At 41.9% G+C, this 13,263-nt stretch overlaps 1 protein-coding gene across 1 annotated transcript in view; it reads right to left on the bottom strand.

The window, feature by feature from the left end:
• The window catches only part of LOC103800149 (serine/threonine-protein kinase WNK1-like), a gene marked incomplete at both ends in the record, with an annotated part of 63,093 nt that extends 50,915 nt beyond the window's left edge, over positions 1-12,178 (bottom strand). Inside the window, 3 exons of the mRNA XM_009072515.1 lie at positions 5,251-5,408; positions 7,432-7,652; positions 12,006-12,178. Coding sequence (XP_009070763.1) covers positions 5,251-5,408; positions 7,432-7,652; positions 12,006-12,178 — 552 coding nt within the window. The remainder of the gene's footprint in view (positions 1-5,250; positions 5,409-7,431; positions 7,653-12,005) is intronic.
• Between the last annotated feature and the right edge of the window lie 1,085 nt (positions 12,179-13,263).

Below are 13,263 nucleotides of genomic sequence, written 5' to 3' on the forward strand. Positions count from 1 at the left end.
CATTCTGTGGAACATTTCAGTACAGAACAACCTTTTGGATTTGGGGTTGTTTTATTTTTTTTAGAGTCAAAATGCTTTTTTTTCCCCCTCCCCTTCTCATCTTAAGGACAACCCAGACAGCAGACATTGCTTTAGAGAGGAGGGACAACTTCTGGTGACAGAAAGGACGAGTGCAAACCTTCACTGTGTCAAAGTAAGTGTGGAAAAAATCAAGTACAGAGCACAAGCCCATCAAGAGACCTTAAAAGGTAAGTTTATATAATGGGAAGGGGCAAAAGAGAAAGGGAAGTTTCTGCTGATACTCAGGTGATCAGTACTGTTGAGCCTGAGGATGGTCTTATTAACAGTTTTGCAATGAACATGTTTGGGTTTTCATGATAATGATAGGTAAGGAGGAGATAAATCTGCCTAATAAACCCATTAGTTGTCTTTTTACTCGTCTTGGGACTAGTCAATCACCGAGAAAACAAACCTTGGCACATCCACCTATTAACAATCAAGTGATCAGTACTCTACACCTTACTGAAGTCAGCTCTGTGCTGCAAAGAGCAAGCTTGAAGGGAATACAGTGTGGAAGTAACAGAGGTCTGGAGTACACCCGGGAGGAGTAACTGCAACTTGGACAAGGTAAAAGCCTGACTAGCTTTGGGGCAGCAGCCTGGGCTCCAGTGCTCTCACAGAGGCTCAGGCAAAGCAGCTGAAGTTCCTGCAGCTGGTTAAGCCTTTGCTGCATTGCTTCCCAAACAGACTAAATTAAGAAACCATACTTAAGATGTCTCTTCTATAAATATCACTTGTTTCCATTTAAATTCACATGTAGCCCATTTTAAACATCTCCTGTGACAAACTGTTTAATTGAAATATGCATGGAACAGGTCAAAGAAAAAACACCAGAGAATCAAAGCCAGAGAGGGAAACCTTCCTGAATTTTACCAACATCTTGCACTCCTTTTTTTGGGGCAGGCAAGTATGTAATAGAATGACCTGTCTTGATCACAGTTGGCATTGGAATTGTCTGTATTGCTTTGCTATGGTGCAGAATTGTAAAAAAATAAGGAAAAGGAGGGACCCATTCCCTAATCCAGTAGTGTATCACACAGAGATGTGCCTGCACAAGAGGGCAGAGGGGAAAAAAATCAATCACAGGAGCAGGCAAGAGTACCTTACTAACAGCACAACTTCTTGCCAATTCCTTGCAGGCTTAGATTGGCTTTTTTCTGAGGCCACACAGGCAGCATAAGTGCCCACAGTCTCAGCTGAAGAGACAGACACTGCTTAAACCCCCAAGGTTTCCCCATCCCTCAGTAAGGCAAAAATGCCAAGAGTTGCAATTTCTCTAAGCAGCAGGTACTAACTTCTTTGGGAGCATTCCAAAGAACAGCAGAGAAGAGCTGCAATGAGGAAAACCAGGGGTCTGGATACAGAATGGCAATGCTGTACTGACTGAAAATTCAGAGGAAGGCTAGGCTCCTTTTTGTTTGAGTGATGACAGGCAGATTTCTTTCCTTTCTAAAGAAACTGCTACTGAAAGGGTCTGGAATCAGTATTTCAGAGGATACAAGTCCAGAGGTCAATATTCTGTGTTGAACTGCTGACTTCCTTACCAGAACCGTACAACGAAGTTCAGCAGAACAACTTGAGCCCTACAAATTCTGAACAGTTTGGTTAAACCAGGTGCTTACCCAGCTTAGCCTATTGATAAAATTCTTCTAGATAAAGTGAGCCAGAATACCAGCTTAATTGCACTTCTGTTTCTCAAGTCAGGGAAAATTCAGGCTATTCACCCCAGCACTGCTTTAAGGAAAAGCAGCAGTTTTCCAGTGAGACAATGTAGACAGCATAAACAAGTGTCCTGCTATAAGCACACTCATGCAGCTTTGCTATTAGCAGACACGGGAAGCAACAAGAACTGCCTGGGCCAAAAAAAGCCTCATCTCTGGGAAGAACTTCAGCCTTTAGGTCCAAATTCTAGATCTCTGCTTACTGAACTGTATTATTTAATCCAAAAACTGCTCCCAACCATGAGGGAAGACCCTGAACTGAAAAGGCAGAAGAGAGCTGAGTACTCTGGGCACTTGAGGCAAACAGCCCAACGCAAGGCTGCAGCCCAGCTGGAGGAATCCTGGTCACAAAGGCTCTAAGGTCCAAAGGCAATGCAGCTCAGGGCCTCCCTGAAGGAGACAGAGCACAGCCAACATGGGAGAAAAAAATACAAGCTAATATTCCCATGGCCAGTTCTGAGAGGATAACCTGAGCAGTAAGACTCCTTTCACAGCATTCTGCCCTAAGCAACAGCAAGGACTTAAGCTAATAGAGTCATTCTGCATCTTACTAAGAGTCACTGCACTAGGAATCACCTGCAGTGACTGCACATTGGAGGTTCAGTGGTTTTTACACTCCCACATGGCATGACCTGTCATGACTCTCAGTAACAGACCATTTTTATTGCCCTTCCCTCTGGTCTTTGCACACACATACAGCTAAAGTAATCCTTTCAATTTAAGGCACAGCAGGACTACAGCTGCTACCTCAAAACATTCCTAAAGAGTAGCAAAGGGGTTGAAATGGAGGTGCTAAAACATCTTCCACAAACCACATTCGCCTTCCAACATGCTGCAGGAGGAAGCATGTTGGTAAGGGCTGCTGGAGTCACCTACACCAGAAGGTGTTTTCTGGCTCCACTCTGTTATTGATAGTTCATAGAGTCCTTTCAAGTACTGAATTTCCAACTGGTTCACCCCTCACCCACAACTGCAGACACAATCTAAACTTCTAAAATCTTCTTTGAAATGAAAGACAATATTTTATCCTTTAACAGAGACCAAAGGATAGGGGCAGAAAACTATATGGTTCTTTTTTACATTGGTTCACAGAACTTTCAATGACATGATAAAAAGAATGCCAAGAGTATTTTATTTCACTTTTCTAATATGGATCTGCTTTCCACATTACAGAACACTGAATTCTCCATTATCAGTTCAGACCAGTTTGTGCTCTATTTCCAGATCATACTGTCTTTCCTTCACTAAAAGCTTCCCATGAAAAATATGCAAGTTTCATTTGTAGTTGGTTTTATTTTAAACAAACTGCTTTGCAACTACAATGAAATAAACAAACTTGAACATATCAAAGCACTGTCTTTCACTCTCTGCCTAGAAGCAACTAAATGTACACTTCATTTTCTTTACCTTCCTGTCCTTTGCTCCTTCTGAAAGTACTTCCTTGATTTCATATTGAAGTACATCTTAAGAGCTCTCAAACAGAAAATGAAATAGTAGGGAAAACAATCAATTACTAAATTTGATCTGTGAACCAGCAGCAGTAGAGCAGAAGGTGGTGTTGGACAGATCAAAAAATTACCAGTGTCTCCCATCCACTTAGAATTTCTAGTCTACCAAAAACAGGGAGAAAGGAGCACCAAGCACAATAACCAAGTGGTGAGTTGAACCCTGGTCAGTCTCTAGATAATTTTTTCTGCTACAAGGCCCTACAAGGCTTTCCAGTTGCTGAGTACTTCAAAGACTTGGGAAAAGCTAGGTCTGTAAAACCTGTGGATTGTCTCTGAGGCTGACTGGCACCACGAGCCCAATACCTAGGACACTAAGGAATGGGCAGGACACTCAGGCAACTACTCGGAGAAAAAGTGCCCATCCAAATTGCACTGCTTTGGCTCAGTCAAGACACATACAAAAGCACAGCAAAAAGGTACCACTAAAACTGCTGTGGAAGATAGTTAGTTTTGTTTTTCACTGATCCAAACAGTTTGCAGATCAGATTATGCTATAAGCAGAGTCAAGGCTGGACTTCAGCCTAGTTCTTCATCTCTAGAAAATTACAGATAAGTCCACCAACATGCAAAAGGACTGTGAAGTCAAGGCTGGACTTCAGCCTAGTCTTCATCTCTAGAAAATTACAGATTTCACCACCAACATGAAAGTCCACCAACATGCAAAAGGACTGTGTGTGTACATATAAGTATATAAAAACATTTAACATGTGTTCAAAAACCCCAAAATGACCACTTATCCCTTCTTTCTTCTTCCTCCCGTGCCCCACCAATATTCTCCTTCAAACAAGAGACAGCCTTTTCTTTCAGCAAGCCTTCCTTCAGAATTTATTGCTTCTGACATGAAGACCCTTCTTTCCACATCTGTAAGTCAGGAATTATATCTGCCTTTTATAGCATGAGGCACCAGGAATAAGAAAGCATTTTATTTTCTCAAAGCTAAGCAAGTTGTTTATTAAATCCACAACTTCTCCAAGACAACATGCACACCAAAGTTAACAGGAATTCACTTGTCTATGCACCAAAGAAAGAGGTAAGTCTGGAGTTCTCTCCTTCCCCTGCACACACACACAGGTATTCTGAGAAACCCAATACAAGGCTTCACTTTCCCAAGCACCCACCTCATATTTTTGTGGGATGCTTAGATCAGAAGTTTGAAAGTGCAGTTTGTTTTACTGCACTGCTATAGTCTTCATGACATCGCCTTAGAGATCAACAAGTAAATCCAGACAACCACACTGCACATTTCCAGCACTACAGTTCTGCTTCCCATGCTGAAGGTCTGTAGGTTCCCCTTAGTCCAGTCAGACAGGCCAACTCCAATCTCCTGTTTGCCCTCTCAGCCTTACTTGGCTCCCCCCACGAAGCAGCACTACACCTGCCAGCACTCACCAGGCTGGAATGCCTTCCTGCTATTTATCAAGTGTTTCCACTGCATCATTGTAAGATGTGCCCCCAACACACAGCAGCTAAGGGCCACTCAGAATTCAGGAAGCTGTTAAAACCACTCTGAGTAACAATTTATGATCTGCCTTGGCAGGCACCTAAGCCAAAGTGCTCTGAATCTGTGATCCAGCTTTATTACAGAGAACAAAGTTACCAGTGAATCTTCAAGACCGAAATACTTCCACCATCCCCCAGTGGCTTAGAAAATAATCTGTTATTGTTCTAATGTGTTTTGTTGTTTGGGCTGGGTTGCTGGTGGGTTGTATTTTTTAAACCCTATGTAATACCTTCTTATATACTGAAGGAAGAGTATAAACACATGCAAAATCTGATTTGCATTCACAGGCCTCTGACAGATGTTTGGTAAGTTCGACCACCCTGTAACTCCTTCACGTCCCAAAAAACCTCGTCAGCTTCTTTCTCCCCACACACACTTGCACAGTAGTGGTGCTCCCCAGCTGTACTCCTTGGCTGCTAGCAGCAGTAAGCTCTAGACTCAGCAGTGAGGAGGCACTTACGCTGGTCACTCGGCGGTAGATCTGCGCAGCGTTTTGGCACTCGGAATAAGGATACTCAGACGTGGCCATCTCTAGCATACACATCCCAAAAGCATATACATCAACGGACTCATCATATTTCTCCTCATACATCTCGGGGGCCATGAACTCTGGGGTACCTTAAATTAAAAGAACGATTCAGACTCTAAATGTCTCAACGCGAGCAGAGGCTGCTGGCGTTACTCACCGCAGGAGGCAGCGGATGGGCAGACCTGTGAGACAAGAGAAAGTGGAGGCAAAAAGAAGAGGGAGGAAACCCTTAGTGACTCTGTTGCATCAACACACTCCGTGAGTCTTCCATTGCAAGGCCTTTATGGAGTAAGAATGGCATGAAAGGGCTGACGTGACTCCTGATTTAGGTGTTAGTTGATACGAATATCAGAACAGACTGGATCAGCCTGGAGTCAAATGGAAAGGGAAGGGATGAGAGAAGGGGAAGCTGCAGACTAGCCATAGGCTGCAAACCAAATACTAAGGAGAGTTAAGACACTTACCTTATCTCCCTGTAAGAAAGGAGGCACATTGTTTAAAAATTACCCAATTGCCCTCTGCTGCAAAAGAGGTAGTACTGGTAAGAGCCCACAGCTAGTCTCTGACCTTGTGCTCTCCATCTACTTTCTGAAGTACAATGGTTCAGGTAAGGCCTTGCAATGAAAAACTCTGCTGTTACAAATATAAATCTCTGTGAAGAGAGGATAAAAGGTAATTTTCTGCAAAGGCCACTCACCAGAGCCCTTTTCTTCACATACTTACCTTCCCACCTGCAGTATATTTATAGGCCTACTGCAGATACAGGCATTAGTGAGGGACATCCTACAGTCAAAAATACTCAGAAATACAGAGAGATTGAGTTACAGGCATAGAGCGTGAGATTCAACAAGTCCCATTTCAATAGTGTGCAGAAAATTATTGCCCAGTGAAGTATCACTGCATCCCCTCCGGAAACAAAGGGACTGCACTGGATGATCAGATTCACTGTAAGCCAGAGATGCAAGTTTGCTTTTTGTAAATTTAAGCACAGAATTATTTCCTGCAGACACCAGATTCAGGACAGCTTATAGCCACATTGCTTGTTTTTGCCACACTGAACCAAAACCAGAATGTAACTGCAGTCATTTATCCAAAGGCCAACAGATCTAGGTATGAAGTGGTAGCTTTCCAATGACAAATTTGAGGATATGACAAGTAGGCTTAAGAAAAAAAAATAATTTTTTTTTTCTCCACACTATATACTTTTCTTTCCTATCAATATTTGACCTGGTTAAGAAGCAGGAAATATTTCAGCGGCAGCTCGCGAGAATTTGCAGGTATACACCACTGATTCCATCTAGGAATCTGGCATAGGACTGTTGAGTAATGCTGCATTTTAGCAAGCTTTCAATACTGAGAGTGAGAAAAACTTCGTTCCCTGCAGTCTATTCACCCAACTATGAAAACAAAGTTGATAAAACCAATTCTTTCAAGAATTCTTAAGAAAAGACTACACTTAGCTCCATCTCACCAATTTCTGAACAAGGTTATGAGAGGACTCACAAGAGCAGAGCCAGTATCAGGCAATACTTCCCCAATGCACCCTTCTAACTTAGCCAATATCAAATATATTTATATAATATCACAGTGAGACTGTGGTATAATGCCTTACTCAAGGAACCTACAGAATGTGGATTTGTCTTTCTTTGAGATATCTTAGTTTCTCATTACTCACAAACTGTAAGAGATGTAATATTAACCCCTAGTGACAATAAAAACCAAATCTGGCTCTCAGATTAATGTTACGCTGAATATCAAAATGTTGTTTGGTCACCAAAACTTATTTGTGCATTTCTTGAAGCAGCATCATATGGAAGCTGAGATTTATACATTGCCAAGAGTGGTTTTATCAACAATGTTGCTCTAAACTGTTGGGCAGGACAAGGACCCTATACTTCCAAATACTCAATGTTACTATACAAATATCAAAAGCACAACCAAAACGTCAACGTGTAATCATCGGGACACAGAACGACCTCAGCAACCAAGAAACAAAACCTGCATGTTGTCAGGCTGTGGCCATGTACCTTTGAAACACATTTTTAAGGAAAGCTCATCGAGTGTCCAAAGAGGTAGGCAGGCTCAGTGGCCTCCAAAACAGGACAGGCTTACCTATCACACTTTTGGCAAAAGAAGCTCGTTTCAGAGTGGCCAGCCCGAGGTCTCCAATCTTGACTGATCCAGTGGGGCCAGTGATGAAGATGTTGTCACACTTCAAGTCTCTATGAATGATGGGAGGGGTGCGTGTGTGCAGAAATTGCAAGCCTTTCAGTATCTGACGGCACCAGCTTCGCAGTACTTTGATTTTCATCACTTTAAATCTTTTCAAGTACCTAATGAAAAGAGTAACAATAGGTTAAACAGTTTCTGCTAACAAGTAGTAGATTTTGCTATGCCACTTGCTGTTCTAAAGCAAAGAAACAGTACTTAAGACATGCACAAATTTCAACTCCACCTTCTATTTTAAAACCTGCCTGAGCATTTCAAGAGATTATTCCCCCACCTAAAACCTATCCCCTTTCTTCTAACCAGGGGACTAAACTGGTGAAAGATCAATGTGGAAAGATTGATCTATAGCTAAGAGATCATCTGCATACAAAATCATCCTACGGGAACTAGACAGTTTGCCACCACAAAGAGTTCAAGGCTCATGCACGACAACAACGTTTTCTGTCTTTAACTGCTTTAACAGTTACCACCCCTACCTGGATGACTATAACTGGGTGGGGAGGTGGATCACTAGATCCAGAAATGCTAATAACAACCAGCTAAGTACAGGGTTGTGGCAAAATGTGCAAGAGATCTTAAGTCATTAATCTTTCATTCTCAACACTAGTCCAAGCACTATGGTCAATGTTTCCAGATTACACTTTAAATCTGCTTCAGATTTTCTTGCCGAGTTGTCAAGCAAATTGGAAAGCTTCAGAGATTACTTCTCTGGTGCAGGACAAGGTTTGATCACCCAAATCCAACTGATTGTACTCCTTACTTCACAACTATGGACAGACATGGACAGGGCAGAGAAACCTTTGGTGAGGCCCTGCCAAACAGCTGAGGTGGAAGAGTTCACAGATGAAGTCAGGATCCCTTTGCAGGTAGGATGTGACCCAACCATAACTGTTCTCTTGTCACTCTTGAAATCCCATGTCAGACGAGTCACATTTCATACCAAAAATATTCTCCAGTGCTTGTGACCTAAGACTACAATTTTATTCCATCAACAGATGAGAGATGCCACAAGGTGAATAGCCTATGACAGTATTCCAGTGCTTTCCAGCAGTGTTTTCTCACGACCTCTCTTTGGGTAACAATTTGAGCTGAAGAGTTGTTTTCATCCTTTTGAAAAAGTGTGGGTTGAAATACATTTAGAGAAAGGAACCAGCATGCTCTGTAGAGCAAGGATTCAGCCAGTGTTACTCCGTCTCAGGTAAAGACCAGTTTCACACTACTGCAAGACTGGTAGGAAATACTGTGAGCAGCAGGGACTCTAGCAACTACAATCTCCAAATAAAAGCAAGTCATGTTCAGTTATTCTGTAGCAGAGTTCAGTCTCTTCTGCATATCCACTTAACCAGGCGATAAAGTCTTGATGAAATCGCTTGAATCAATGCCAACATAGAAATGCAGAGTATTAATCCTTTTGACTTTAATTTCTCCAGTTCAAAAGAAGATCTGGAAAAATCAAGTTGCTAGCAATAAACCTGCTCAGAAAACAGATCTGTAAAAGCAACTGGGACACAGTTCCAGAGGAAAATCAAGTTTCAGTGTAAAGACAGGCAGGGAAAAAGCCAAGACAAGGAAGGAGACAAACTGAAGGAGGTTCTAAATCACATCAGCTACCACATGAATTCTTGCTAGCGACACAACCCTCATTCATCTCCCTTGGGACTGTTCCAGAGATCACATGGTAGGGGCACTTCAGTTCAGCATTTGGAATCCCTAATTACATTCTTGGTTTCAAATATGTTAGTCTCCTGCCAGCTTCTCACCATGGAAGGACCTAGGTCCAGCCAGCACCCAGCACCCTGCAGTACTGCTGCCATTTCTCCCTAACACTGTCCTGAACTAAGTTACATGTCATTTAATGCAGAAACCAATTTAAAATGGAAGCACACAAACACAACAATACACAGACAACCCTACTATGCAGTATGTTTTCAATTTTCCTACTATCACAGGATAACTCAGACTGGAAAACTCCTGAGGTATCTTCAATCCTAAGTTTTTCCTCAGGGTAGGGTCAGCACAAAGTCAGCCATGGTTGCTCTGGGCTGTATCCAGCCAGGTTTCTGGTATCTCCAAGACTGGAGACTTATCTCAGTCTGAATGTCTTGTTTCAGTGTATGCCTGTCGTTTTTAACCCCCCAAGCACCACTGCACAGAGCCCTTGGAAGCTGCTGTGACATCTGCCTCCAAGGACCTTCTTCAGGATGAGCAAGCCCATTCCCCTCAGCCCTCCTCACAGAGCACAGAGTGGCTCTGCAGGCCCTCCAGGGAACCTGGTCCCACCTCAATGCAGTTCCTGACTATTTGACAGGGTATTATTCAATTCAAAACAGAAACTATTTGACCTTTGCTCAGAACGCAAAGTAAGATGAGGCTTCCTTAACAGTTAGTCACAATGAATAGAGAGAAACAGGAACTGGGGTTTATTTTTCTGTCTCAAGTTTGGATTTTACTTTTTTGTTTGAGCAGGAAGGCTGCAGACCTGTAACACCTCAGCTCAAGGAGCTATAGGAACCCCAACTAAACGAGCAGAGGTAGCTATGAAGGCATGTGCTCCACCGGAGAGCTAACACGTTCATTTCAAGCGTCAGGAACACACACTAGACACACTTTCATCTAGGCCTTAGACAAAACCAGTGGCTGAGACCTAAGTCTGATTAAACATTGTTGTCTTAACTGTATAATTAAAATTTAAAACAGACAACTGCATTTTTCCCAGCACTTTAATTCCATGATAGCACACAATGTCAGAAAGCAGTCTTATTCTTTACAAAAGGACGTAAAGAAGTTCAGTTGCAAGACTTTTCCATTCATATACACAAGTCTGGGGACTTTTCTTTGTGCCAAGTTAGAAAATTAGAGAGCATTTGAAAAGTATGAGTTCACAAACTTCTAAAATTATTTCTGGGTATGCATATCTAAATGTCTACAAACATGAAAAAAAAAAGGGAGAAAATTTAAGACATGACCACACTTCTCTTCTGTTCACATTTTACATCAAGTAACAACCATGTCTATGTCCCAAGTCTCAAAATGAGGAAGGTATCACTTTTATTAAATGCAGGTGATGCAAACATGCAGGAAAAAAGATACAGAAGCCAATCAAATATCCTAAGCAAACACGTGTGCAGTGTAAATCCAGGAGCATGGCACAAGCACATGAAATAACTGACATTAAATTGGGCACCCCAGAAATTCCCCATATAGTTTACCTGTCACATCTCAAGTGAAGTGGCCAAGAATAAACCAAATCACAATTATACCACAAACTATGTAAGAGTGGGGGGAAAAACCCACCTGGAACTCTACAGTTTACAAGAGCTTCAGTTAAAGAGCCTATTAGTTCTTCTTGGATAAAATAAAAAATACTTCCAAGCACCAAATAATCCTATAAACAGCAAATCTGAGGTATTTCTTCCTACCAACACCCTACTTTATAATTGTTATTACTTCATCATCTTGATTATGCCACCACATAACAATCCAATCCTAATATTAAAATACATGAGAGGGATGAATGAGTAAGAAAGGAACAAAAAGATTAAACCTAACACCACACATTTAGCACAAAAGAAGGTAATTTTATTTAAAGGCATCCACATAAGAGCTGCAAAATTTTGACTTTATTACAGTCCAGAAACAGCACACAAAACAACTGATCTATTATTTTATCTGAAATACCTTAAACCACCTCAGAAAAGTCTTCCCTGAATATATGCCTAAAGAATGTTGCAGCATCCTCAGTGCTCAGTACTATTTCAAGAGACAAACCCTTCACTGTAATTGCAGTCCAGACTCCCAAAGAGCCTTATTTTTTTCTTAAGTATATCCACTTGTGGCTATTAATACAGACAGGAAAAAAAGAGCCCCGAGACATCCAGAGGCTATTTTAACCAAAGAGATGGCAAATTGTTTCCAGCTCCCACAGCCTGCTCACACGTTTAGGATCTGAATGCCTCTCCAAGACCTCAACAGGCAGTGACTTAGGAAAATCCCCCAGAGGCTTTTTCTGTGCCTTCGGGTTCCCTTAGGTACTACTTCACCACGCGGTGGTATTTTTCTTTTTACAGATTTGATTGTAGTAACAGACAAAACCTCCAAAAGATGTGAACTGATTGGTGTTTTGAACTTTACAAACCAGTTCGTGCTAAATGCAAAGCAGCTGGAGAGAAAAAAAGTTCTGAGAAGTGAAAACAAGAGGATGGTCTTCCTGAGCACCTAACATCCCAAAGCTTTTTGCATACCAGGACACTGCAGAGAAGAATCTGACAGGCTTGGTAACTTCACAGGTGTTCTATCACACCCTGCAGTGCTAGTGAGACTCCCCTCACACCAGGCTGTTCTCACAGGAGGGTACCCCCAGAAAAAGGGCTCTGTTCCCATCTGAAACAAGATCTATTTCTAGGGCTCCGATTCCATGCTAATGAGACAAATGCTTTGACATGTCTTAATTTACTTACGTTTTCAATGTTCCAGACGTCATGAGCTCTGTCACAAGAACTATACACTTTTTTCCTTTGACTGTAGACTCCCAAGAATCATAGAACCTGACAATATTGGGATGCTGAAGCCCTTTCAGCATCCCAGCTTCCTCCTTAAATCTTTGTCGCTCTGACTTGGTCAGCTTCCGATCCTAATGGGAAAGAAAAGGTACATCAGAAAGGTTTGCTTTGTTGATTCAGAGAGGCAACAACTTGAAAAGCAGTTGGCTACACACAAGAATCAGCTGTCTTAAATGCCACTAAGTTTACAATTACCTTTAAATAGCCTATATTAAACAAATCTATAGCAGTCTTTTATAATATATTGCTCTCAGAGGTAAGAATAGCAAGTCTTCAGATTAACTCCTCTTCTTGTTTCCTCCTCCCTTACTCCTAATAAATTCAGTTGCTGCCTGACTTGAGGTAGAAATGGGACATAATGTCTACCCTTGAACGCTTCAGTGTTTGAGGATAAAACCAGGTCATTTGTAGCATCTCTCGCGCACGTCGTACATAATAGTCTTTCATCATCTCTATGCATTATACCCAGACCACTGAGTACCAACACAAGGGATCAGCCTCCACACAGGGGCACACCAAACCCCTTCAACACACACCATGTACTTGCAACTGTAGAAGACCAAGGGAACGAGCTGAATTTTCTTTTATTAAAAGCAGAACTTCATGATTGGGCAAATTTCCTGTAACCTCACGACAAACCCGTAACTCACTGGAGACAGAAAGCAACCTTTCAGACAGAGACAGAGCACAAAAAAGCATTCTTGGACAGCACTGCCATATTACCTACCAACAATGGCTGCTAGACACCACCAAGACTGCCAGTGGCACATCCCAAAGAGAAGAGTCTCCCTGTGCCCTTCAGTGCTCTCAGCTCCCAACACATTACCAACGCACTGGTCACACCACTCAAGAGTGACTGACTGACACACTGGATCCATATGCAGTTTGCTTTAAAAAAATATTTAACTTCAGGATTTGCCTAAAGTCAAGAATTTTAGAATCACTGTTTCTAACTGTTATTTAGCAACCAACAGTGACCTATTTGTCAAATCTGAGTAATAATTTTAAGTCAGCTGACTGTGCATTTTCTTTTCCATTGAAATGAGGCAGCAAAAACATGCAGGGTTTACTTATACTCCAACTGTCCTCCAGCAGTAATTCCTCTTCCATTGCTTACAGGTGATGTGTTTCCTCAATGCAATTCAGCCCTGCTAAT

The sequence above is a fragment of the Acanthisitta chloris genome, unplaced genomic scaffold, assembly GCF_000695815.1.
Source record: "Acanthisitta chloris isolate BGI_N310 unplaced genomic scaffold, ASM69581v1 scaffold4254, whole genome shotgun sequence".
NCBI lineage: Eukaryota > Metazoa > Chordata > Aves > Passeriformes > Acanthisittidae > Acanthisitta > Acanthisitta chloris.